This window comes from Galendromus occidentalis, unplaced genomic scaffold, assembly GCF_000255335.2.
Source record: "Galendromus occidentalis unplaced genomic scaffold, Mocc_1.1 scf7180000075508, whole genome shotgun sequence".
Taxonomy (NCBI): Eukaryota; Metazoa; Arthropoda; class Arachnida; order Mesostigmata; family Phytoseiidae; genus Galendromus; species Galendromus occidentalis.
The window spans coordinates 134,440-162,315 of record NW_003803498.1 but is presented as its reverse complement, the minus strand read 5'-3'; the positions used below and the strand labels follow the sequence as shown (position 1 = coordinate 162,315).

At 51.1% G+C, this 27,876-nt stretch overlaps 1 protein-coding gene across 1 annotated transcript; it reads right to left on the bottom strand.

Moving 5' to 3' along the window:
- LOC100908620 (homeobox protein invected) lies at positions 1–27,876 on the bottom strand. Its single transcript, XM_029110861.1, has 4 exons — positions 26,916–27,876; positions 2,795–2,906; positions 1,696–1,844; positions 1–194 (listed from the first exon to the last, which is right to left on the bottom strand). The coding sequence occupies exons 1-4, from the start codon at positions 27,874–27,876 to the stop codon at positions 124–126; spliced, it is 1,293 nt and encodes a 430-aa protein (XP_028966694.1). The 3' UTR covers positions 1–123.

Genomic DNA, 27,876 nt, shown 5'->3' with positions numbered 1-27,876 from the left:
ATTGCAAAATTTATCGTTTTTATTTTCATACACGTTTATTCATACGCTTGTGTTCCTTGACGCTCAAAGTTTTCCTTCTCCACAATCGCTCGATTCGCAGCTGTTCCCTACTGGAGAATCCGTTCACCGTCCGTCGTCCATATCGTCGTGGACAAGTTCACCGTCAGGTCCGACAGTTGAGTGATTATAGAGTCCTGGAAGCAGAATTTCGGACGCCTTAGTGAAGGGTTATCGATCGGAATCGGGACCGTAGAGATGGAGTTCCCGATATTCAGATCTTTGCGTAGGCCAGAAGATAAATTATTCGCTAATTAAAAATACGCAGCAATGGATGATGTTTCTATCTGATCCGCTTCTCTCTGCGATTGAACGTGACTCGCTAAAAGGAACATCGGAGTTGAGAGACGATTCCTCATCGCCGAGATAAAAGAAAAGTATGCGTCGCCCTCATCTGACCGGGCTCCGAAGCTGTCTCCACAGAATCTTTTTCCGGTCGTGGCTTGCACGTCATAGGACCAGGTCTGTCGGCCAGACAACTTGTCTCTTTGTGCGGGCCGCGACTTTTCGACAAAAACGTTGAACGTCGAATGGCGTGACGATAAGAAGCAAGAGCCACTATTTCGTCAATCAGTACCGAATACTCATGAGGTCGCGTAGTCCCGTTCTTATACCCCGCCGGGTGCAGAAGCGGCGGAGCCTAGATACATTGTATGTACCTATCAGATTCCCAGAATCGTATAGGGCGAGCTCTATCATGGGGTTCCAACTACCTAAATCAGAACACTCAAACCGATACCCGATTAAGGAACATAATGATAGACCCCAAATATTTTTTTCGCTCCAGGTTGCTTCCGATTATTCCAGGCGAGCGCATCGCTCTCAAAGGTTCCCAAAACCTGTGATGCGTGCCACGAATAAGGTTCTCCCAAAATTTCGGTCCGCGGAAGTCTCCCCGATCCTCAGATTCTTCGAGCCTGCTATCATCAGTCGATCATTTTGTGCATACCTACATGCGCGCTTTCTGAACGATTACTGCTCGAATTCGAGAAACAATCTCAGCTCTCATTCTACCTTGCATCTTCATATGGGTTATAAGTTGCGTGAGATATCATGAGTGGTTGTCGAATTGATTTCGGGTTCTTTGTGTAACATCTCTCCTTCATTTTTGCGCGGCTTAAACCAAAGGAGAGTTTGTATTAGTGAAGGATTGGCACGGTTGCTCGAATGGAAGTTTTTCGGAAGTCACAACGATCTCCTCTATGCACTAGAGCCGCATTGGTTCTTTCAACTTTCGTCTCGATCTTTCCCGTTGGCAGATTCGAGGTGGAATGTCTGGTCTTATGCGCCCGCATCTCGATCACGTGCGACAAGCAATAAGAGGTGATCATGTAAGTCGCACGGAGTCTCCTCCTTGACACACAACTCCCATAACTTCGCCCCTCGGAACCGACAAATTTCCCTCTTGGGGTTCGGCTGCAATCTACTAATAGCGATAGTCTATTCCAATGAAGGAGCGCGCTCCGGTGAGCCCACATGTGACTTCATCATAATTGAATGCAATCGTGAGGGGATGGTCCAGACCGCGGGCAGGATCAGCGAGATCCAGTGTGTTCAATATTGACACGAGATCTCCATTCGAGGATCTTGGTCTCCGCTATCTAAGTATAGCCCAGGCTGACTTCATAGCCGGCTCACCTTGTGCCATAAGCTCGAGGGCCAGAGGGTTCGGCCTTCCAGTGGATTTCTTCAGTTTGGCTCGCTTATTTTGGAACCAGATTTTTATCTGAGACTCGTTGAGCCCGAGCTCAGATGCGAGATCCTGACGACGTTTTTCGGTAAGGTATCTGAAAAGGAGCGATTCGTCAATACAAGTACTCATTACGTGATAGAAGCCTCGTGGACCGGGGCGAATGGGACAGCTGAATTCCTCGTCGCCCGCACGGGAGAGCTCTGGGAGTGCCCGCGGTGAGAATATAGTCGCGACAGAGGTTCGAGGGCCTGTGGATTCCCAGAGCGCCCGATCAGCATCTCTGAGCGAGAGAGGCGAGCTCGGTTCGCATTACAATGATCCACAAAAGGGCAGACCAACGATCGCGAAAATAAGTGGATTGGTGAGCATCAGCAGGGTCCACGATTCGCTTGCTCAAATATTAATGAAATTCCACAGCCACGATTGACAGCGAACGATTGTTCGAGAAGATCATCAAAACGCAATGCCGTGCATAGCTAGATGGTCTGCTGGAGACGCCACATCTCTCTCGACGAAAACAACAGCAACTTCCTCGGGAATCCTCGCGGAGGCCATGGCATAATGAGTTGGACTCGGCAATAACTTCGACATATCGAAAATATCGTATAGTCAGACTTGTTCCGAACATTAAAATGAAATATTGCCGAGGGATTCATCGGGGAAGTGAGCTCGATCCTCGACTGTCGACTTCGCCCGTCCTCATTATTGATGGACGCTTGACGATTTATGTAGCAATGTTTGAATGCTTTTTCAATATTCAATGATTGCAATGATCCGACCACTTCGCGATGAACCTATTATTGACCGATGGTAAGGCGATAGCAATACACGCGACATCTGTTCATTTATCGCTTCGAGTTCATTCAATTTGTTCAGGATCCGGATGTTCATGCTTCGATATGGGGTTGCTTGGCTTGACTTCGATTCGGTCCGATTCGGTGCAAATCTATTCCAGTACCCGGATCTACCTTGTTTTTGAGTGCTCGATATTATCTCTACTTCAAGAATTCCACCGTCGACCACGAACAGGAAGAAAGCGCTTACTTATTCTCCTGGAACTCTTTCTTGAGACGTTGGAGTTGGTCCGCAGTGAATGCCGTTCGCGGCCTCTTCTCATCGGACTTCTCCTTGCGTTTCGTCCTTTTCGATCGGGGTCCTGGAACGGAAAATTTGTCATGAAGTGGGTTATCAGTTATCACTTATTGGAGTGAATTTTATTTCTTAAAGAACTCCGTGATTCCCGCAAGATCACATAAATGTGCGCATCTCACGGGGATCACTCTCTCAGGCACAGCGTCAAGACTTATATGAAAGTACCAGAGGTCCCGGTGGAATGGGAGATTCTCCTGGCGTTGCCCTCACAGAGAATCTCATCTGGCCTTCAGGCGACACCTTGTTAAGTCTCGAGCCCGGATTCCGCCATTTGATTGTTTACGGCTAGCTACGATGACTCTGTTTTTGGTTGAGCAAGAATAGACAGCGGTCGCTCCTTCCCCATTGCGCTCGGTTCTCCCCAATCTCAGCTCCTTTTCTTTGCTTTTCTGCTCCGAGTAAATAAATTACGGTACGGCCGAAGCGGCGAAGAAGGAGAAGAGAGAGGAGCGGCCAAACGAAAATGGGGATAATAATTTCTCGCTCGTGGAGATAGATGAAGCTCCTCATGAGCAAGGCGTCAGCAACGGCTGTGGACGATGCTTTCACAGATTGGAACGCGGACGCGACCAGAACTATGCAACTTCTCGTTATCTTCGACTTCGTCATTAAAATCTCTTCGTCAGTACGTCTTGTGCTCGGAGACGCGGGCTAGAGCGAATGAGCTCAGACATAGCTGTGAAGCCGAGAAGAATCTCGAGAATGACGATTCCCACTCGAAGACACAGCCCACGCCATGCAATCAGTTTGTCTTCCCAACGAGGAGAAGTGAAAAAAACGATAAAGGTCAAGTATCTGTGCAGTTTGTAAACATCATTTTTTTGTAATTTATCGGCCTGAAACACGAACACGGAGGCTTACGGCGGTGGCGAGGCGTTCGATTGGGGACCCGGAACGATGTGGTCGCAAACTCTCAGCCACTGGATCGTGTAACAACGTTTGAGGCAAGCGATAATGATTGGGAGCGGATGAAAACTACGAGATGAAGAAGAAATTTCGCACAAGACACACTGCGGCAATAATAATGATGCTGACGCTCTCTTTAATGGTAATCGTCATTAGGGCAGAAGTCGTGACGCGTGTGTGTACAATATGTGACCGCTATCGTCAATCAGCGTACACCTTCAACTGAACATTCGTCCATCCAACGCTCCATTCCGGCCGGGTCCGCCGTCAATGTATTCACGTTTATGGAATCGCAAATAGTCCTTCGGCGCAATCACGTTTTTTGAATTACACTCAATTGCCGTAGCCGGCACCACCACGTTCCTTAGCTTAACACGGCAAATAATCGCAGTGTATCCCGCGCACCTCTGAGCACGTATCAATGATTGAATAATTCACAGATCTTCACCACATCCTTCATCTTTGCTGCTTCTGTTTATTTTATGGTGGTGCTTCTGGTCCGACGAGCGTTTTCTTCTCGGAAGTGCGTCTACCTCTATCAGGAAATATTGGATTTTCATTCGTTTCAACTGCACTTCGTCCTGTCGCTCGCGACGACGACGGCGGAGCAGACTACGAAGTCGCTTCCAAACACGTATTCATTTGATTTACATCGCGGCTCATGGCGCGCGACGGAAAATCATCCCGATGATATCCAGAGAGAACTCACGCACAATGACAGGGAGAACGTGATGATACTAATACTGACGAGTAGAATAGAGTGAAATGATCATAATCAAGGAGAAATCTGCCGCGGAGCATGCAATGACCATCATGGCCGGAGCATAATCAGCCGACTATGGTGGCCGGTGGACCTTAAGGAAATCTCCGGATCTCCGGTCTGCCATACCATCAGCGAAAGCATCGGCCCCCAGCTCGAATGATCGAATTGTCGTTGTTGGGGCCGCTGCCGCTATCTATTCCCCTTCGAAATCTCTCTTCTCTTTCGTTAATCGGATATCTTCGTGAAGAGCTAACGTCCGTCGACGTCAGCACGGCAGAAGCACCAGAAGGAGCGGGACCGAAGAACTACACGCGGTAGGAGCGGAGAAGATAGAAAGAGAATAATAATCGGCCATCTTGGGTGCGACAGAAGATCACCGTGTGTGGTCTTGATGGCTCTATGGGGCGTCTGTCTGCGTGCAGGGTGACGTTGTCGCCCTCCTTCTTGTTGCTGGTGCCGTTCCTTTTCTTGGTGCTGGGGTAGTCGTTGACGTCGATCGCTGTTCTCGGCGTCGTCGATGTCGTCGTCGTAAAGACGGCACCCCTTGCTGATGACTTTGCGCAAGACTTCAAATGTAGATCGTCGCTACAGAGCCCACCCAAGACGTATAAAAAAGGCTGCGAAAGGAATGTGGCCACTTGGGAGAGCCTTGTTCCCGGAGGGTGCTCGAATTGAGTTATGATTGAATAATTATTCGATCGCTTGATCGATTGATTGACCCATCTTTCGAGTAATCCGCAAAACGATCACAGGAGATCAGTTTTCCGTTCTGACCATTCAGCTGCGATTATTCCCTCTCAATTCTGCCCACCTCGAAATGGCCAGGGTTCTGAGGTGTGGGAAGTTGCACCGACAGGAACGCGAAGTGCCATCGAATGTGACGCATACGTTCACCGTGAGTGGATCCGGATGATTGTGAGGTGGATTGCCTCGCAGTCGCAGCGTGCCCTATGATGCACGAATCTCAATCGAACGAAGCTCGACACCCGCCTTCGAATGCGGAGCTCAGCAGTGGCCAGTGAAGCCCCGTTAGTCTCCATGCCAACATGAGTTCCTTCCTTCGTTGGTTGGTTGGCTATGTGGCTGGTTCGCTCGCTCGCTGCTCGTTCGTTCAATCGGTCCGTCGTTCGACCGACTGGATCGGTGGTCGGGTAGGCCTCCGCACCAAAGCGCGAGGCACCACCCAACGCTGCCGTCGCCGATGGCGAAGTGCTCACGCAGCCCATTATTAAGGCTATGCGAGATCGTGGGGAGGAAGTCTGGTCGTCTGTTCGTCCGTCAGTCAGTCGAACTATGTATCCCCTCGTACGGCTCTCTGCCGGTCGGTAAGCAAAAAAAAAGGGGCGAACGGTGGGGATGGTTCTCGAGCGATGAGGAGGGGGTGAGATGCACCCTGTGAAGTTGGAGGAACTCTAGTCCAACAACAGCAACACCGGCGCTTGGGGAAGCAAGCGAGAAATTTGCCGAAATCGGAACGAGCTCGACTGCGTGGGAACTGAGGCTGCTGCTCTGGACGCGAGTACGATATCGGTCGCTAGTCCCGTGCTCACCTGCTCGCTAACTCTGAACTCCGAAGGTCTAAGAGCTCGAGATTCGGGAAATTCCCATCGGAAACGTTGGATGAATTCATATCGGGAGGCTCTGAGCTTCGGCGTCCCGAGATCATTTCTGAAAGGATGCGGCCGCAGCCCGATCGAGAGGACTGCCGACCACGAGCACGATCTTTTCTGCAGGGTTCAACTGGCGAGAGCCTCTTTAAGTTCCGGAAGAAGGTGACCGTCAACAATCTGATACAGCTCACTCAATCAAGAAAGTTTCGCGGTGCGCTCCGACTAGCTCCGGCGACAGTGGGAGCCCACCCACCTATCTATCGAGGAAACACCGCGGCACTTTCTCATTCTGTTGGGAAAAGTTCCAGAAGGGAAGAGAAGAGAAAGATTGATGGGGAAAACAAAATACACAAACGAGAACGCACACGCCGCTATCCACGGCGACAAAACCCATGAATGATAAATAGAGGAAATCCTCCGCTTCCCTAATGACCCTTGTGTTGTGAGTCTGAGGTGTTAGTGGCTCAAGGGGATGAGAGATGCTCGACAAGACCGACAGTCTCGCCATTCGGCAAAGACATTCAAACTTGACTAGGTGAGAGCATTAGCAGAACATACATCTTCCTGTCGGTGTCATCCTCTGGCTCCACACTTTCTCCCCTACTGCTCCATGTGCATACTTTCTGTCGCGGGTGAGAGAGACTAGAGCGGTCTTCCGCTTGGAGAGAAACGACGACGATTATCATGTTTGTCTCATGGGATCCGAGACAGCGCTTTCGTGCAAAATATGACGGATTGAAGCTGCTATGGAGCTGTTCCATGATTCTCTTGGAGCGAGGCATACCAATCACGGCGACAGAACGGGTGGGAAAAGACGGGCATTTACAAAAATTAATTGAAAAAGCAAACAACGACAGCAACTAAAGCCATCAGACCAAACCCACGGGTGGTCCGCGAGTGAGAGGTCTCGTTTCCAGAGGACATTAACACCCACTTACGGGGGAAGAAGGATGGGAGTCTCCGGCTCGCAAAGATCGCTTCGACTGCAAGAGTATTTTCAGGCTCTTTCTCTCATCATATATTAAGGGATTTTGCAATACGGTACTAGCTTTCTGTGAAGATTCGCCCAGCCTCAAATGGACACAGGCTCCGTGGCTCCGAGAAAGAGCCATGTCAGTTCTTTTGAATTTTCAGAGAGGAGAAAAATCGAAGACGAAAATCGACTTATTGAATTTGCTCTCGCACACGGCACGATGTTCCCGTCAGTAAATCTTCTGAATGAGCCTCGGTCCACCGGGCAGTCGCCAATCAGTCGACAGGCTTTTGGAGAACTGAATTCAAGCAGCAGCAGAAAGAGAAGAAAGATTGCGCTCGCATAAGAATGTTCGTTGAGCGAGCGTCCGAACGCTGCTGATTTTCCAACGTCATAATCACGTCGGCCGAATGAGCGAACCCGCCAGCCGACCAACTGCTGCTTCGGCTCGTCGTCTGAGGCCCACAGACAGATTCACGAAGTCCGGCGGGGCGAAGCAAACCAGAAGAGTCATGTAATAACTTATTTCGCTCAAGCAGGAGCGGCGAGAGCAGCAGCGGCAGCCGTCTCTTCGGAGAGAAAACAAGAAAAATAGGAAAATTACGAATGGCGCCTCGCTACGACAGGGACCAGACGCCATCTTGGTTCTAGAAACAATTCTGTTGCCCGATCTCCGACATGTATTACGATGCTTCCGATTCTGCGACGAATGCTTCCTGATCCTGTTCAGGTCCCCAGTACGTGCAGTTACTCTCGGAGGGAACTTTATTGGAAACAGAGGCTCCAGAGCCTTGTCCCGTAATTGACAGATCACGCTTTCAGGGACGAGCTTTCCACAACGCCGGACGGCGAGCGGAGCCAAAACGATCCATTCAACGCTTCATGGAACGGAATGCGATAGAGTCATAAACGACTTGAGCAAATTATTTCACGTTTATCTATGTGTTTATAGTCTCGAGAATTTATTTCATATCGCTCTTCCGCTCAAGTATTCGGTGGTAATGGGGTCCCGCAACACGCCCATTCATTGACAAATCTCCTTCGATTCCACCTTGGTCTTCGGGACCGACGGCTAGGGTAATTCGCTGTCAACGACTCGGTCTGAACGACTAACGATCAGTAACAGTCGGACTGTCGATGATTCGAGTGAGATATAGTTCTTTTGTCATAAGTCGATAGAGCGTTCATGTCCCTCCAGCAAATTGGTTAGGGGAAAGAGCATGATGCAGGCGCAGAATGACTGAGCAACAGCTCACATAATGTAATTTATAGCGTTGAGCTCTGGGGTAAGAAAAACCGCGTGACAGTTCCCGGCGTAGCACACTGGGCGTTTCAACGAGAGCTTATATGAGCTTCGTCCGTCCTACTCTCGGGACTACGGAGCCCTGATATATTTCCACAAAATTTGGCTCGTAGATTTGTGTTTATTCCCTTGTCTCATCATCGTTGTGATCAGGATGATGATGATGATACTTAATTTGTAATTAAACTCTGGCCCCTAGAACGACTCGACAGATAGCGTCCTCCGTCGTTTTAATAACACACTCTTACAGTGTATAAATTAATTTCGGCAAGCGGCTTGATGCGCGCTCGCACAGACGCATGGCCCAACACCGACGTATAACATACATGGGCGCACCGCAGCCATCTCATGCAAATTTAGAGGCAGTCGGTGAGATTTGGAACTGAGTTACCCGCTGACCCGGTGCGTCGGTGAAATGGAATCCCGGTAACTAGCTGCCGATACCGGCAGAGAAATTCTCAAGTTGACGGTGTTCTGGGCCGCTCCACGAAGTTTCGCATTGTTCCTCGAGGTTCGACCTGCTCATCTGCCTGAGAAGCCCATACCCAATCTTTTCCGGGGCCTTCCGCGTCCGCAGAGTCTTACGGGATCGATAAGAAGAATTTGTTCCGTTCAATCACTGCCACACAGCGTTAGCGTTAGCCTCAACTTCACTGAAATCCCAGCTTTTCTCACAGAGGACCCGGATTCCCTTAATGAAGACGGAATCGTCGGATACTTCTCCGATAACCGGAGCTTATTGGCTCATGAAATTGATCGAACGATCAGGAAACGCTGAGCAGGTGGCTCCTACAATGCCCACGTCGATCACTGGATCTCGTTTATCTGAGCCCAGGCTCTCAGAAATGCGTTATCAGCATCATCATCCACCGTCTCAATCATATTCACCGAACCGTTGATCGAGAGAATCGTATTCGAGAATATCACTGCGGTGCTTGAGTGATCCATCAGCTCACTCTTCCGTAGAGTCGTCGACTCTCGTCCACGATAGTTCAATGCTTCACAAGACGTCATATTATCTGTGACGCGGAAGAGCCCCTCGTATCTCCGCCTTGTTTGGAGTCGATATGAGGGTCTACAGCCCATCCGCCCAGTGTTCAAACATTCCGTCGGGGGAGCCGATTGATGCCGTTTCGCCAGATCTCCCATTCCATGATTCAAGTTGTTCACGTCTGACACAGATAATATTGTAATCTTTTCAAATTGCACGGATCGAAAGACCCTCTCTGCTGTGCGTTCGTGCCCAAGCGGATACTCCGCCGCCAAGGAATCGTGGTCCGAAAGCTCCGCTTTCTGGAGTTATGACATAAGCGACTCCCCATTTATTGCCGTGCTGATAGCTCGCCATCAGCCAGAAAACGAGCGAATGAGATCATGGAGGCAATGCGTTAGATAAAGTCGGGGCGTTTCTTGTTTCGCGGAGCTTGTTGGTGTTGCACTACTTATGAAACAATTATCCCGCTATCTCGGCTGTTCATTGCTTGTTCACGGGCTCCCCGGAGAGCGAGCGACCCTTCCTCCGAAGGAGAGGGCCTAATACACATCGTCTGCCCCGAGCGGAGAATGGGCGGAGGGGTTTGTTCTCCTCATCCTCCTGGTCGAGGGAACCCTCCAACCGACGCCGCAGTTGTCGGCGACGGCAGCCGCACCACCGCTGCCAGCAGCAGCAGCAGCGGTGTCGACAGCGGCGGCACCCCATGAAACTCGCCAGCTCTATCAATACATTAACACTCGCTTGTTCCACCCGAAGACACGCTCTTATCAGGGATTTCACGGCCTTATGTCCTCGGCGGATTGTTTAGGCTACCCCTACCCTGCTCCACCCCATCTGATCGCCGCCCTCCCTCGTGACCCCCGTGTTCTTAAGGCAGGAATTGAGAGTGTATTACGGCCGACTGAGGGTAGGGAGAAGCGGATTTTCCCCCTTTTCCTCCCGACGGCGAGCACAATCTACGAAAAGCAGATATGAACGGGAGTTCTCCGCTCGAGCGCCGACGCGTCTTCGCCGGCTGGATGGACTCGTAATTCTCGGGCAGCGAGGAGTAAGGTTTCAATTGGAAGGTTTTCCAAGCTCTGATTATCCTCAAGGAGGGGAAGTCCTGTAGACTCGGTTGAGAACTTTTCGGACCCTCTAACTCCTGTCAATCCTGCTCTACTCTGTGCAGATCACATTGCCAGCCTGAATTAGCTGGGGTGTAGAACGATTCGCAGGAGCTCGAGAAAGATCGCTACATACGGAACGATGGTCCCCGCGAGCTTTTTCGATACGGGGAGCAAATACTCTCCTGAGCTCCTTCGAACGAAGTGAGTGAATGAGCGAAGGAGGGGTGTGCACCATGCGTAGGGCTAGGCGTTTGTGGCGGCCGCCACATCCGCCATGAAATCCGCGATTTTCGGCCGGAATGCCCACCTTCCGCGAATTTCGGAGTTTTTTTCACGGGATAAACATGATCAGTTTGACTCCTCCCGTGACAGACCCCGCATCCCGTTCGATAGATTCCGAGGGAACCATCGATGGCGAGATATCCTTATCCGCTGCGGACTCCTTCCGCGCCTGTCGCGTATTCGACCCCGCGAAGTTGAAAGCAATCGAGATCGAAGCCGGCTACGTCATCGAAAACATACTGTGGTTCGAGGAAAACGATCCGGGGAAGGCTGAACTCCGACTATACTTGTCGGCCGAGAGAAAACTCGAGGCTTCGTCTCATCCGATAGTTTTGTGGATAAATGTGACGGCTCGTTTTCCCGAATTGGCGAAGATCGCTCTGACTTGTCTGAGTGAACCCGGCAACAGTGTTTCGGCGGGGAGATCTTTCGGGAAATGCGCGACTGTTCTTCGAGATGATAGACGTAGTATAAAAAGTAAGAATCTCAGCATGTACAATATGCTTAATCATAACAGTGACGAAATGTGAGTTCTGGTCCTAGCTTCAAGGCCTCCTAGGTTGCACAAGGTAATTGACGACAGCAGACAAACATAAGCATGAGCTTTCGTTTTGCTTGTTCGGAGCTATGAAGCTGCCCTTGTCTTTTTCCCGAGTTAGCGCGATCCGTCGACAAAGCATCCGCCATAAGTCCGCGATTTTTGCTGGGGAGATCCGCCACAGGTCCGCGATATTCCCGAAAAAAGTCCGCCACAAACGCCTAGCCCTAACCATGCGCCTTCAGACAAGAACAAAACCCCCCACCGGCTCCAATGCACAAGTATGCGGCGGCAGCACCACCAGCGGCAGATAAGACCATGGAGCCAATGGAGAGTCGGGCTTGTTTTATTAAGTGTGAAAATATTTGTTCGTTCACCACGACCCGAGCGAACGTGTGTCCCGGACACACCCGTCACCTTCCCACTGCTCTCGCTGCTGCCAACACTGCTCCCAGCTTCACCCGGTGAGAGGAGCTCAGTCCGAGGGAAGTGAAATTCCTCAAGGAGTCAGCTCGCTCCAGAATATCTGCTAACGGTGACAGATATTGAGCTTAAATTGTAGCCCCACGGGACAGACAGCCTACAGAGTGTCCCGGTCGGGGACATCACCGCGGTCTTCGGGCTCGTATTCGTTAAACAGTGGAGAAGGGGTCCTCAGGATCGTCTTGACCTAGGAGAGGGTCGAGCATCGATTTCCCTTCCGGAGATATAGAGTACTTTAGCCCCCATGGTCACGAGCCCAAATGTTTTTCACTCACTCTGCCACTTATTGTTAGTCTTTCCCGGTGCGTTTTGTTCCGCATGCATCTGCTTCTCGGTGGTATCATTCCCGCGGTGTGTCTTTCTTTTCAGCTCATAAATCGCCCGTATATAGTGGAACGGACGTAAGAACAGAACAACGTGACACTGGAGGAACGCTCTTGTGAAATACGCTCCTGTCGACGGGGCCCGTAGGTCCCTCGGTGTTGTTGTTGCCTTGAGCCGCAGCTGACTGGCTGGCGGCTCTGGCATAATACGCTCTTAAATCTCTCAGCTGAGAGCTTTCCCTATCGGTGGCGAATCCCGCTGTCGTGGCTGCGGCTGTTGCTGCCACGACGACGGCAACAGTCGTCGACAGGCCTGGGGATCCACTGAGACGCCCTAGCGAGTGAGATTGTATATTCGAGAATAAGCACAAGAGCATCATCGTTCACTTTGTCAGCCATTGTGTAAATATGGCAGGACGAGAAGGCAAAGCAACCCGAGGCGGATGAGCAAGCGGGCGGGCCGCGGACGGGAGATCATCCGGGAGGCAGCATAAACAGAGCTTGAGATGCCACGGTGAGCGACGACGGTGTCGTCTGCCTGAGCTATCTGTCAGAGGGAGGGGAAATGGAAGAAGGAAGCCATGAGGAAGAACAGCCGAAGCCGCAATCGAGGTCCTATTTCTTTACCGAGTCTGTGATCGGGTCGCCTCGTCGCCCAATGGGTATTAGGTCAAGCTTGCCCTGTGATCGACTGGTCGAATCAGGCGAAAGATTTATCGGGGAAACGTTGATTGACTAAGTAACTAAGTGCGCAAGTATCTGATGGATGACAGAGTGATCCACTGAAGCAGCCCAGTCGACAGGTCGTTTTGCCAAGCTGATGGTCGGTTGAGTGGGTGGAGCCGCCAATTTCCCTTGGAACGATTCCGTTCATTATTTCAAATTCTATGACGGCAATCATCGGTTGTGTTCAAACGTGTGCTGCGAAGTCGGAGACAGCTGCTCACGCCACCAAAATAACTGATTTCGATATTGTCTGCAGAAATATTCCCCCTCTAGTCTCGGAATTTGAAAGATCTCCTTGGAACCGTCAGCCCTTACGCTGTCTCGTATATTAAAGGCCGAAAGAAGCTCTCGGAGCGGTCGCCGTAAGATCAAACAATCGGACCTCGGACTTTTCCCTGCAACTCTCGAAAGGCTGGTCGCGGGTAAACTACTACTGTTGGCCAAGCAAGATAGCCGTCCAAATGTGCGATGATAATGATGACTGTTCCGAGAATGATGATGTCGAGTGGGACAAGCTCGAGGATCGTGATGTCCATGCTGCTTAGGCCGTGCAACGGTAAGGACGAGGGCTGATTGAAGTCCCAAAGCGTCGGACACGCAATTCAGTATTTACGTATTTACGACTACCCTCGAGCAAGTCCGCGCCGCGATGAAACACGCTGGCAGAATAGGGGCACCTCCTCGAGGCGAACGACCAACGCCAACGTTTCCATGTTTCGGTGATTCTTGGTTACCCGTACAGAGAATACGGAGTTTCCCTCAGTGACTTGGGCATGAGGGCGTCTTGTCCCTCGAAAGCGATTTTGAGACTCCGGGAACATTTGCCGCTACCGCCTCTCTGTGGTTGGAGCTGGTGAAGTCTGACTGGGTGGTGTCTGCAGATATGTTGGAGCATCGCATTGCCTCTCGTCCAAGACATGACAACAGAAATGAGTCTCAGTTGATTGTTGTGAGAGTTCGTGTGATCAGAGAGTTAGTTTCGGTACTCACTCAGTCAGACCAATTACAGAATGGTTCGCCGAACGAGAACATCGTTAGCAATGCCATTGTTTTTCCCTTCCGTTTGTCCATCCATCTGTCAAATGTTCGAGCGGAAAGGTTCTTTCTGAGTGAATTCCGTTCCTCTGCGAAGTCGTTTTGAATTTTTCTCCTCGGCCCTCCGCTTATGCAGGCTTGAATGAGTAATGCTACCAATTACCCTTCCAGCTATTATTGCTGATGGACTCTCGTCTCGTTTTCTGACTGCAACAAAGCCGACCCTGCCTTTCGTTTAGCGAGGCTTGTTTGTGAATAACTCTCACTGATTAATGTTGAATAATGCCAGCCCGATCTACATATGCAGTCATTCAATGAGACGGCCACTCAGACATTTTGCTGATTATCCAATTGGGTACTACGGTCGTCGTTCGTTCCGTCAATTGAGACTAAAAGTGAGACTCTCGGTAAATCGGTGTTGGAGGTAAAAATGCAGAACGGAACGGGAATCTCTCCGACTTCCAGTGAGCGTCTGCTTCTGAATAGCACGCCATAAAAATTGAATCGCCAACTTCTTGAATCGTCTTGTCCCCGTAACATGTCGTCCACGAGAACGTCGATCTGCTTTTTCCAGAAGCAGCCACAGCGATATCGCTTCGCTCCATTGTCGTTTCTGGTGTCGTCTGGAGACTCTGCGATAACTGTCGAGGATCTATCCGCTTCGGCTACACGTAGGAGAATCCCTTCATTCTCGGATGGACTTTGCGCTGATCTGATACAATTTTATGATCGATACGACGTGTCCCGGTTTCGCCTCGTTGTATCTCGCTCGAAATGCCTCTTGTCAGCGAGTTCGGACGAGACTTATGAAAGAGTAGACACTTTGTTGTTCCGCCTGAGGACGATTCTCCGAACGCCCACGCCATTATTTATATAACGATCGAAAGTGAAGTCGTGTATCAGATCTCGAATTCGTAAATAAATTCCTGCTCATCCTCTGAAACTGATATTCGCGTTTGATTCCCGGGCTCAACGTCTCGAACGTCCCGGCGTCGCTGAATCGGCGAACCAGCCTCCTCTCGCTCGGTGATTTTTCTCCAGCGTGGATACATTCGGGAAAAATAGATCACCGCGAATCTCAGAGATGTTCCAGGCTGACTGACTGAGACTGAACGACAATTCTCGCAGACGGCGAAACGCTCACGTAAAGGTACGCAGCTGGAGTCTTTCTCGTTCCGCCGCCACTCCTTGAGCGCTCGCAAGATGAAATAATCGAATTCAATGCTTTCATCAATTCGGCGGCCCGACGTTGTCTGCTAGTTCTCGTGTCTGTCTTCCGCTCCGTCGACCGGCCTGATATTTTTCTGCGCGATCGTTTGAGTGTTCTGCTTTATTTTTTCACTACTCATGGTCGGCTCAGCGACTGTTCCGACGCGGTCCGTGCTATCCCCGTTACGTGAAATGTATTCGTTCGGATTTGCTGCAGAACGCGTCGGACGTGTCCCGCCATTGGTATCACCCGTATGCGCCACTGAACCACTCCCCTGTCCTTCTGCATTTATTACCATGTACCAATCACAGAAGCTGCGAGGGTCTGCCATGCTAGCTTCATTAACGAATTATGTGATGAACTCACGTCTCTGTGGATCCGTATGACGGGTGTCCCTCTAATTCAATGTGATCTCTCGTTCTCGAGGAGCCCTCCACGATCTCCGAGGCAGCATCGCCAGATGGAGACCTCGAGCATGAATTTAAGTCAATCATAGCGCGGAATCTCGGACCTGGATATTGTGGAGTCTCGGTATATCATCCATAGTATGGACGCCCTTCTCTTGACATGTTCTGATGCTGAGTCGTCAGCATCCATGTCGCCAGATATTTCCATGCTATCAAAAATGTCATTGGTCACGGGAACAATTGATGTGGGTGAGAGCTTCTAGCTTCTCTCAAGTCCGGACTTTCCTCGCTACTGGCCCTCCTTTCCCGAAGGATGCTCCGATATATGAGAGCTTCGCTACAGAATGTAAATCCAGAGTGAGGGAACAAAGACTACAGCGAGCGTGGTGATTAGGAACCAGTCGAAGCCATAAATCGCCTCCTCTATCAAATCTGAATTAATGGCAGACGGGCTCCGCGACGTTTTTTTGTTCTTATCGGAGCCGTCGTATAGACCCACACAACGTCGGTGCTCGAAAACACTCACATAATGAATCGGTATACCGAGGAAACGTCGCTTTGGCTCCATCGATACAGGTATCCGAGTGGAAAACCGCGAGTCACATCCATGTCATGCGGCTTGGTTCGGGGAAATAGAGTAATCGAATATAACGTAGTTGATAGGCTCACTCTAGATTCGGAGATCAACTTCATCGAAATGTCCCGCACGTCTCAAAGCAGTTTCACGACCGAAACGATCGGAAGTTCCTGAGAAAGTCATTTTCTGATTTTCTTATTCGCTGCGATAAGCTCCCGATGCGTAATAATGTAATGACACACATGTCCGGTTTTTCGCCTTCCCCAGTTCGCGTCTGTGGATAATATTTTGATGTGTTCTCTCGGCGATACAAAACTAGTACTCGCTCTGAGCCCGAAATACTTTTTGTGCAAAGGGTCAATCCCTCACCGACAGGCGACCAGATCGAATATTCAGAATTGAGATAATCTCTTGTAAATCCACAATTGCATCGCATTATACAAACGACGCGTTTCCCGCTTATCGGATTCTAGATCGAAACTACAACGATGGAACAGATCGTCTCACAACAAGCCATTGTTCGCCTACATCTTGTCAATGTAGTTTAAACATCTCATGAAAATCGACAGCATCGGGTCGCATCGATGGCTAACTAAGATAGGATCTCCCCAGCTGACGATGCTCACTCAGCGGAGGTCACGGCAGTCATCGCCTTTAGCTGAAAACTATAACTTCCATAACCGCCCTGAGCAGCCACGGAGAATTCTAATGGTTTCTTTGCGATGCACGGAGTTCGTGAAGAGTTCGCGTTGGACTTTGGCACTTCGATTCGATCCGCCGGTGACCACGCTGACGATTATTATGACGTACGAATAGAGTCCGACATCGGGTCATATCGCTCGACAAGGTCCCGAGCGACAAGCCCCCAACTTTGCGAAGCGGTTGATACTTCACGGACGCAAAAGGAATCGATCGACCGGAGCTCGTACGCTTCAGTCAACCTTTTAGAGCTCGAGCATAAGTTCTCGATTGAAGTCAAAAACGTCGAAGCCTCGTTGGAAGCAGTTCCGATTAAATTCTATCTCCCATCAGGTCCTATTGTCCTATTGTTCGGCGGTCGCGCGACTTGTTGTGTTCCGTCGTCGCTCGGAATCGCTCGGTGGACGATGTAAAACTCGCTAAATCCCAGTGGTACCCTATGCCAACACCTGACTTTCCCCAAGCTTTTTGTTCCCCCGGCCGCGAAGGCGTCTGCATTCTTAAGATAACTCCGGCATGAGTCTCCTTCTCGGCGGTCGCTCACTTGGTCGTCAGTCAGTGAGCCTCGGGCGGGCGAGGGAGGCAGTAATGGAAGTCAATGGGGAGCAGCACCCGCGCGCTGACGCGGAAGCAATTTCAATGTTAAACACCCCATAGGCTGCCGCCAAAGATAAAGGTTTACTATTCAAATGATATATGAGCCCGGCTGCCTCTATTGCAACTAATTGCAGTTGGAACGAGGAATGCAATAGGCAGCACCAACGTCTACCGACCGACCAACGAAACACCGACGCTCCTCGCCCGTAGACGATTCGACGACAGGCTTCTCCCATTGCAACCCTCAAGAGGAGCAGCCGGTGTTCGAACCCCGGTTGCCCACCCGATCGTTCGCGTCCGAAAATAAATGTGCGCTTCGGAAAACCGAGGGAAACAAAGATAGATTCGGTCGGGATTGCAGCCGGGCTCGGATTCCTCTTCCACACAGTGGGATAGAGGTCGACGCGATGATGACACGCTATGTGCGTCATTCCACTCCTGCCCAACTATCGTGCCATCAACGTAATCAAATATAGTGCGTGCGTTGGATTCGAGCCGGAGCTTGTTTCCTATTCAACACCACGCCACAACGGAATCGCATCCGAAAAGTCTATAGTACGACAGGTAGTGACGATGATGCCGAAAGCATGCGGGAGGAGACTCGCAGTAGGATCGGAGCTTTGATCGAACTCAAATCAGATTCTGATGTAGAATCTGATTCACCCAAGTCAGATCGCGAAGGAACGACCTCGGGTCTCAAATCATAGGCAATCGACTAGGACGCGGCTCATCCAGGAGTGTTTATTATTTGCTCCTTGCCGAGAGCGGAGCCGCTGCTGAGCCCAGATCTGCTCCTGAGCACCGGAGTGGACGACTCGGCCGGGCGAATGTTCCAGCGTAGATAATTCGAGTGTTCAATACATCCGAGTACCCACGGCATACTGCATAAATGTCGGCCGCAGCATTGAGCTATCAGAGCGTGCTGTAATAGCCGGAGGGTTGGAGCGGGGAAGGGGATGGAGCCCACTCGGAGGGGAGCCCGCGCTCGTGGACGGAGGGAGCAAGGAATTCGGAGGGGCTAGGCAGCGCTGGCCATCACATAGACACACACGGTGAGCGCGTTGCTCCATGAGCCGTATAGCGTCGTTATGGGCCTGTTGTCAATTATATCGGGAGAGAGGCAGACGACGATTGTGATCAGTGATCAGCAGCGAGAGATCAAGCGAAAAAAGGTGAGGAGGAGGGCACGGTGCGGAACAACTTGTACATTACATATAATGGAGTATAGCTCTGAGTACGGTTGGCAGGAGCTATGAGTGATGAAGCACCCAAAAGAATAATCAGGTGCGAAAGACATAAACCATATTCCGTCAATTTGCGGAACACGTACGAAATGTCTGGGCTATTTCGCTACTGCCGAGGGTTCTTGCGGAAGCGTAGCTCCTGCAACTTCATTGAGGTATACGTCTGGGATCTGCTGCGAGTCAGCGATTCCGTTCTCGTAGGGATTCTCATCGGAGGATGATGATCACTTCTCGAATTCATCGCGGCATCGTGGACAAGGAATTCGGAAACATGGTCAGCGGCGAGGAGAATAGCTTAAGCTGACGGCTTGCTGGTGGCGATAAAAATCTCATTTTGCGAGCGAGCTCGGACCCGAGAGCTCATTGCTCGAAGGGATGCAGATGGGATCAGCCTGTCGCTCGTCCAACAGAATACACATCCGCTCCGTCAATCATTCACGGACTCATCCTCCTGTTATTCATCAATTATCCAGATTATACACGCTCCTATTCATCGAGAGGAGAGACCCCGAGGCGACCATCAGCCGTGTCCGGTGATTGAATCTTCGTAACTTGTCCTTTTTGTTACAAGCGTTTTATTGAACGAGGTTCTAGATTCTTCCTCGGGTATCTGTCGGCATTGAACTTTCGGTCGATTCTGAATCATCACACGAGAGCTTCCCTCCATCAGCTTGTTCGATGTTCCGAACACTCGCCTACTCGAGGAATAGTTAGTTAGTAATTTATGTATGTATGCGGCAGATGACACGGCGCAATGTGTGAAAAGGGACGGGGCCAAAGAGTTGGACTGTATTCTTGTAAATAACGGAATGATTTAATTCCGATTGTTCGTCCCCGTCAGAGAAAAAAGAGTGGAACGAAATTTACGCGTATTTTGCGCGGCCGAATGCCGGCTAGCCCGCTCGAAAGCAAGTAGTGCGGAGCACTCACAAAACGTTTTGCGTCGCTTTGACGAAGTGACTGAGTGAGCGGCTGAATAAGGCACATGTTTTATGGCATGTCGCTGGTCGTTTCATTGTAGAGCAATTCGCTTCAATTCTCGCAAACGTTTCGTATTTGTAGTTCCGCTAGAACTTCACGAAGCTGAGCTGATTCTGAAAGACTCGAATGTTTGTCCAAACTTTTTCGGAACTCACGCGCTCTGATCACGCTCGGCCAAGAGCTCAAGAGACCAGGAAAATGAGGCACTCCTTGAAAACCACGGGATGGAATCCGGTTTGTTTCGTCAGGCTGAAACCCTAAGGGAGGACTCCCGTAGCGGGAGTGCCTGTTCCCCGGCCTTCGAAAATGAGAATAAGTCAAAGCTCTGCAAAATTGCACGGATGACTCAATTATCAAAGCTCAGTTCCGAGAGCGTTCCCTCCATATGGAAATCATGGATTGAATGGTGAATCGGTGAATGAGAAGCCTGACAGGCATTGTTCCGAAGGAGTCGACACGGAGCGACTGAGTGGCTAGCGGGCTGCCTATTTGATCGATCGATTGATTGATTGATGTCTCCCATTGTTATAATTGTCCGAAATGTTGTTGCTCATGTTGACTTCGACGACCGGCGTGGGTGGCGGTGGGATGGGTCGGGATTGCACGATCGTACTCGACCGACTAATAGCAACTTTCACGGCGGTGCTTGTTGTTGTTGTTTTGATGACTGAATGATTGTTTCTTGGAGAATATCCAACCGAGGAGGAGAATCTCCGCCGTGACTTCGCCGTCTCAGCGAAGCGGCAGTCGAACCAGAGGTGGACGCGACCGTCGAGAAACGTCACCGAAGCTCGAAGAACGGAGGAGGTGGTGTCATTTTTGTTCTCGTGTGAGGTAGCAAAATATACAGCAGTACAGAGAGAACTTGGGAGAGACAAGTGTTTGTATCATGGTGAGCTTGCGAATGGCTCAACAACAAATTTCACACCGAGGTGTCATAGCTGCCGCCGCTGCTGCTCATTCCTCCTTGAAGACCAATGGGTGGCTGGTGGCTGGGCCACCTCGTTTGTTGGTTCGCTGACTGTAACCGCGGTCTTCAACTACGTGGGTGATCTCGACGTTGAGCAGACCACAACTGCCGCCACGATCACCACCATCATCATCCCCGGCACCAACAACAACAACAAAACGGCAGCGAGAGCAACAAGAGCTATGGCCATTCATTCTGCGGCTGGGCGCCGAAACTGCCGCGCCTAAGCGAAGTTGACTTCTTCGAAGCGAACTCGTTACTCGTCGATTATCGGGCGACCAGGAGCACCCCACGAAGTCATCTCCCACTATTTGCTCCGAGTTGTCGGACCTACCGCCGCCGCGGGTAACTACCGCAGGTAAACTTGGGTGCCCCGGCGCTTTCGACTCAAGCTGAATTGTCATTGAACGTTCGGAGTGACATGACTTTGTGATGTTTTGTGCGCTCTCTTGGGCGCCCTCCCCTGGGTCTTGCGGAGATCTTCTTCGCTGTATACACCTCGTGTTTGAGAGCGAGAAATTCTTCTACATCAGCAAGACGAAGATGCCACGGCAGTCAGAATGACATGAATCGCTGGAGTAGAAGAAGATACAGAGTGTTGCGAAACTCCCATTGTACACCCTGAGAGCGAGATGAAGAGAGAGATTCTGGACCTTCTGCCAGCTCTCTCGATCTGGTCTCGGAGCGCTTGGGTGCTGAAGATGAGCAGTCAGCTCCGATACAATTTCTTTAGAGAACAGCTTGTTCATTTTGACAGAAGTCGACGACGAAGAAGGGGATGCTCCTCGGCGGCGGCTCCTCCTTGACTTCGTCGGCACACATCGAAACCTCACTGCTGCCGCCGCCGCCGCCGAAGACGACGACTAATGCCGTCGATGCCAGCGAAAATCAGCTCCGGCAGCGCTGGGAGACAGACAACACAGCCGTGGATGGCTTCGGTTGGTCCATCGGTATGTCTGACGAGTCAGAATGAAAGGAATCAGGCGAGCAAGCAGATGCGAACGGCCGCCGCTATAGAATCATCCGCAACTTGGGTGGTCTGGATCTTCTACAGCGGGCGAGCGAGCGAGCGAACGACGAACGAGCGAGCGTCACCCATCTCTCAGGGGCCCCTTCGTAGAGAAAGAAGATTATCGCCCAATAATTTGGATATCAGACCTGGGGAGACAGACACCCAACAGCGACTTCGCGGCAGCGGCGGACCATACTGAAGCGAAGTCACCTTTTCTCCCCCGGACTGCTCATTCTGGTGGTCGTATGATAATAAGTTTGACTCTGCGAAGTCAGAAAGCCGGTGGAGAGAGCGAACCCCACTCGCTCTGGCAGCGACGACGATGCTGGAATTATGATTTCAACAGCGAACGAAGTTATCTCGCACCACAGCTGACAAACAAAAAGAGGAGCGCGACCAGAAGAGGAGACAAGCTCCAAAAAAATCGCGAGGACGCCGACCCGAATTTAAATTGCCTCACTCCGCAGGCGCCTTCCTCATACAAATCTCGACGATCGTCATCCGTCCCTTCGTCGAATAATTCAGCTCCAAGGCGGGAGCATATATAATTCAGTCCATCTGCTCAGGTCTTGAAGGCGGGAATCAGGGAAATACGGGGAATGGGGGATGCCCCGAGCAACTCGTCGCCTTCGCGTACATCGATAGAAGTATGTACTCCAGCAATTAAACGCGAGGATGTCGTCATATCGGGCGATTAGATCTTATCGACGAACGGCTGAAACTTCTGATGGGAGTTCGCGGCTGTTATCCGAGTACGTGAGCAGATAGTCAGCCCGCAGATGTTTGTTTTTATTTTGATTATCAAGAGACCGCCTATACCCTAAATAGGTGCTAATGTTCTGAGCCGGAGAGGCACCCAAGTGCTGTCAACTTGAAACCGCCACCCATGGCGTTTGTCGGCGGCATGTCGAGCTGTTACAGCATCGCGGCCTGCGACATCGATTTGACATCTTCTACGCCGGTCCAAGAAGCTTGCTCAGTGCCTTTTAGCTTACTGCTGTCCCGTATGATCGGTCTGAGCGAGCGAGCGAGAATGCTAGCGAGCCATACGATCGTTCAAAGTTAGCTCTATGATCGCTCAGATTCAAGACAGGCCGACTGACTGACCGACCACGCGGCAGCGAGTGAAGGCAGAGAAGCCAAACACGCTGGAATCTATTTGACACAAAACGCCTTGAGATGTTGTCTCGCTCGTACAAGTCAATCATCTTCCACCGCCGAACGCTCGTGATTACTGTCGGCATAACCGACCGACTGCTTGGCCAACGGGCGTCAAACGGACGAACTCCTCGTCATTTAAAATGACCGTCTTCGCCGAATGGGCTGGGTGATTTGACATTTCACGTGTTGTACTCGCGTTGTTGAGATGCGCAAATAACCCCAATCAATTAACCGGCGGATCGAGCGAACGAGCCGCATACACGGGGAGGAAACAGAAGAGACCACCTCATACAACAGCATCAGGAGGAAGGGAGAGAGTCGTATATGTAGATAAATAGAGGGAGGGGGCGGAAGCAAGAAGAACGCGATGTGGGAATAATGCAGGAGGGATAATAATAATATTCATGGTGATAGAGAGCGAGCATCATGTTTTAGCCATCGTCTCCACCCTCGAGATCATAGCCGAGCGCTCGCTGCCGAGCGGTGGGGAACTCCGTGGCCGCATGCATCGCCTAGAAGCGGGTGGTTTAGTCGACTGGCAAGCTGTTTGGCAGATGAGCAAATTGTTCTCGGCACTAAATTTAATAAGGGAGACGAGTGAGCATCCATCCGCTCGCTCCCTTGCTCATTTCTATCCGCTTTTCTTCTCTCTATCTATCTCGCATTCGAGGGACCCCAGCGCCTCGCCGAGCGGGCGAAAAAGTTGTGCGTGAACAGAGTCGTTCTCCGAGTGCTGTAGAGTTCGAGCAAGCGATCATACGGGAACATGCCTCATCGAGGAGAAAGCGAATAAAAGTGGCAGGAGAAGAGTTTCTCGCTGACCGTCCGACGGGGGAATAAGACGAAGATATGGCACCTCCGAACGGGATCCCAACCCCAACGCATCCTGCATTATTCTCGGGGTTGCGAAATCGATGTCGTACTACGACGCGATAGAAGCGATAATTTTGTCGTTGGTACCGCAGTCGAAAGGTGGTGAACACGGTGGAGCCACCGGCGACGTTCACCTTTGGGATTTATTACGTGTTCGTCTGTGCTTGAGTCGCGTGAAATTTCTTGATGGTTTCATCGTTTCCAGGGAAGAAGAACCGTGGCTCGTGGAGGGACTCGCATCGCGATTCAGAAGCCCTCGCTAATTGTTCTCAGCGAACGAGAGAAATGACTTTGGTCAGTCACCGATTTACTGGCACTTCTGCTTCGTGGAAGCATTTAGTGGCATAGCAGAAGACGGACAAGAGGAATAAGCGAAATAACGAAGGGACGAAGCATATCGCAGTAGCGACGTGGAGAGGAGAGGAAGGAGAAGAAGACGTAACATTATATGGAAGTCTCCGCAGTCAACTATTAGCATCGTGATTATGATCGTAGCGGCTACTACCTACTACAATCGTCATTGCGTCATGAACTCGCCGAACGAATCAAAGAAGACGAAGAAGAAGAGAAAGGAAAGAGAACACGTGTTGATTCTCGAATAAAGTGCGAACGACCGACGCAACGATTTTCGCGACACGCGCGTTTTCGGTTCGGGACCGTCATTGCCGACTCGGCACGCAGCTCAATCCGGGAATGTTGAATACAGTGTCCATGGGTAACCGCTGGGTCTCCGAGGCCCGGATCGTCATATAAGGTTCTAGCGGTGGTTCCATTATTCAAATCACTACAGAGATTTCAGATACGTGTCATTCTCAGAACCCCCGAAGGCGGTGCAACGTCAGGATGCGTTTTCTTCTCTCTGTAGCCGGATGGATGGATATTCACGCTGAATGAACTTTCGCTGCGTACCAAAACGCGACATCTCATACATGTGACCGCGAAGGAGCCCGGGAGCTCTTTCGGTTCGCCGTCTCCGAGCCCTGAGCCGAATTCTCTCTCCACGGCTCGAGGTGGATAATGCACATGGTTCTCTGAACCCGGGAGGAATGAATGAATTCCGGGCGAAATGAGTCGACGAACGATCAGCTTATCAGATCTGAATCCCCGAAGCGTGTTCATTGGCCATCAAAAATGACGAGGAACTGCCAAACGGCTTGTTCAACACTTCGTCTGGTCCTGTCCGATGCTGCTGCGGACCAAGAGCTCATCGGACCGATATATGAACTGGCATGGCGTTCGTTCTTCGGGGAACACGAAATAGATCAGGGAAGACATTCAATTTCTGCCGACTCATCGAGAATGTTGTGAGAATCGTGTCAACTACTTGCTCGCTTGTCTGCCCGTTCGACGTAGCTCTTAGGTGGCGAGTATTTGTTGTCGGAAAACGATAGCAAACAATGGATCCGAACAAATGCGAATCACTTGCGTGAAACGCTCACTTTCTGGACTTCGGAAGAGCGCGCTCACAAATTACCACTTGTAGTTGGACATCGAGCGAGTCAGTCCGTGAGTGAGGCAAGCAAGGAAGCGAAGAGGCAGGCTGTCCGTCGGTTGCTGAGCATCTTGGCATTTTGAACGAAGCGTCACTTTTCTCAAAACGCCCATCTGTGCTGGACGGACTGACCTTAGCATTTCTGCTTCAAAGCGACGCTGTTCTAGAATAATACATCGTCCTCTCATTGTCCTTAGACTGACCACCCACCTCAGGTATGGTACGGTCATCACGTGTCGATCTGGCTCCATCGGTCCGGCCGGAGGTTTCCTTGTGTCGGGCGTTGAACATCTTTCCGAGGACAATGCAAATTGAGCAGGTCCTCTCCTGAGACGCTCATTGGATTGAGTACCACTGAGGAACAATCAATTTCCTCCTCAAGCGCAGACACTCGCGGGTGAGTTGCTCAATCGGGCGGTAGCATCGAGCTTTCATGTTTGCGCAACTGCACGATGGACTTCGAGTCCAGAGGTGGTGGGGAGCGGGGCGCTATCGATTTCGATTCCTCGGACGCGAGCCGCGGCCACTGGCGAGAAATCGAACGAAGCTATCGATGATCGTCGAAAGTAAAGATAAAAAACCACGAAGTATTCGCCCCGCCAAACCGCAGAACAGCGTCCACGTTTTTGAGACGGGAATCGGTCAACGCGCCCGGTGAGTACGTGCGACTGGATTAGCTTCTGCTGCCGAGGAACGTGACTTCGAAAAAAAGGAGAAAACTGAGGAACGTAGCGCCGAGGAACCACAAAAAATTACCGAGCCACGATTCTCGTCGAATTTCGTTCGAGAAGGCAGTGCGAATAGATTCAAGTGGTGGCGAAGCGTGAACCAAGATCGGTGGGGAATCCTAGACCCGGACTACCTATACCTCGCTTGAGCGAGCCAGGTCTCCAGTAGGCTTTTTGTTTTGCGACGGGAATTCTCTCGCGGAACTCGGCCGACACGTTCCTTCACCGAGCGAACCGCGATGGATATTCGAGACCACGGTTCCCGTCCGAGGAATAAGTCCTCCGAGGCTCCAGTCTGAATATCTCCATTGAAGTCTCTTGTTTTGACGTGCCTCTGACATAATTATCGAATGGCGTACCCAGGGTTCGAGCGGTGAACGTCATGAGCTCCGTCATTACTGAAGACTGAAGACGTCGTCGTTCACCTATCTTCGTAACCATTATTAGTCCCAGTACATAAATATGAGTTGAGTTCTTGGCTTCCCGCTTGCCTCCTTGCTGCAGAACGTCCGTAATTTCTGAAGCTGCCTGACTGAGGCGAGGCGTGACTGACATTCCTCGAGCTTACTAACCATTATTGCTTGATGTACACCCATAATTATTGCCCACATTATCATTGCCATTGCTATGTTTCCCTTTATCACCAGAACCACCACTATGACTGCGTTTTACGATGACTATAGTTATGCGTGATAATGGGAGGAAAAGCTTCGCCGATCGAGCTAGCTCTCCTCGGCTTGGATCCGGAGAAGCGGAATGTTTCAGAAGATATCGTTGATTTATCTCACTCAGATGTCATCATCAGCGATAGCTCGGTCAGCGAACATAAATTCGAATGCGACTCTCGGCGGATTCCCGCTTTCGCCGCCCCGCTCCCGCAGGAATGTCGAGCAAAACTTGGAGAATGTGAGCAGGATGAAAAATCGCGATGTTTATGGGGACAGGGGCCCGAATCTCAGGAAGGAGATCAGGGTTCCCGTTGCGGAAAATAGGGTTTCTCGTTTTCGTGGGACTTACCGCTTGAGGGCCGATCTGAGTATCTCGTGCAATAGACCCACGCGGGCCAAAGTCCTCGTTTGTCGGGCCCGATCGCTCCTTCCTCCGAAGATCCTGCCGCAGCCTCGTCGCTCTGCGGCCCTTTGAGTCTGTCTTCGTGAATGGTGTCCTGACTCTCACTGTCCTCCTGTCTTTCTACAAGTCGAGGAATTCTCGCCGGGGGCAACGACGACGATTCCGGAGTTCTCGAAGGAGACGCCTCGTCCGAGCTTCGTCGGCGCTTCCTGTTCTCTGGCGATTTGCGACCCTGCATGAGCTGCAGGTTGTGCAAGTGTTGCATGGATTGCAGCGCGGACAGCTGCAGGTTGTTGAGTCCCGCAGAGGCGGCGATCGGGAGGTTCTCCTGCTGACGCAAGCCAAGACCGACATTTTGCGGCATCGCTTTGAGGCAGCTCTGCAGACTGGCGAGGCTCTGCATGGTTTGCATTTGACTGCTGGAGCCCTGCACGGCCTTCGCTTGCTCTAGGTGAAGCTGTTGCAATCGCTGAAGGTTCCCAGCGAGGCTCTGCAGCTGGAGCAGCTCCATCTCGGGTCTCGAGAACGGGAACTGCGCCCAGAAGTCGTTCCCGAACGCCGGCGAGAGAATTTTCTCGATCGAGAACTTGAGATCTTTCTCCGAAGCCTTCCATTTGTTGTTGGCGTCATTTGCTTCATCCTCAGTTTCCTCATGAGGAGCCTCGGAGTTGGAAGCTTCGCCGTCTTTCTGCCGCGCGCTCGCTTGATTGGAGCTCTCGTCGCGTTTGTCTCCCTCATCGTCGACGGAGAGCTCTTCTTCGTCTTCTTCGTTGTCTTTCGAGTCGGTCGATGCCCGGAGACTGTCCTGCAGGCTCGGACCCTCACAATTCTGTCCTGATTGAGAGTTCTCTAGGAGGGCCTGCTGCCTTAGGATGGCCTGGGCGGCCGACAACATGTAGCAGAACAT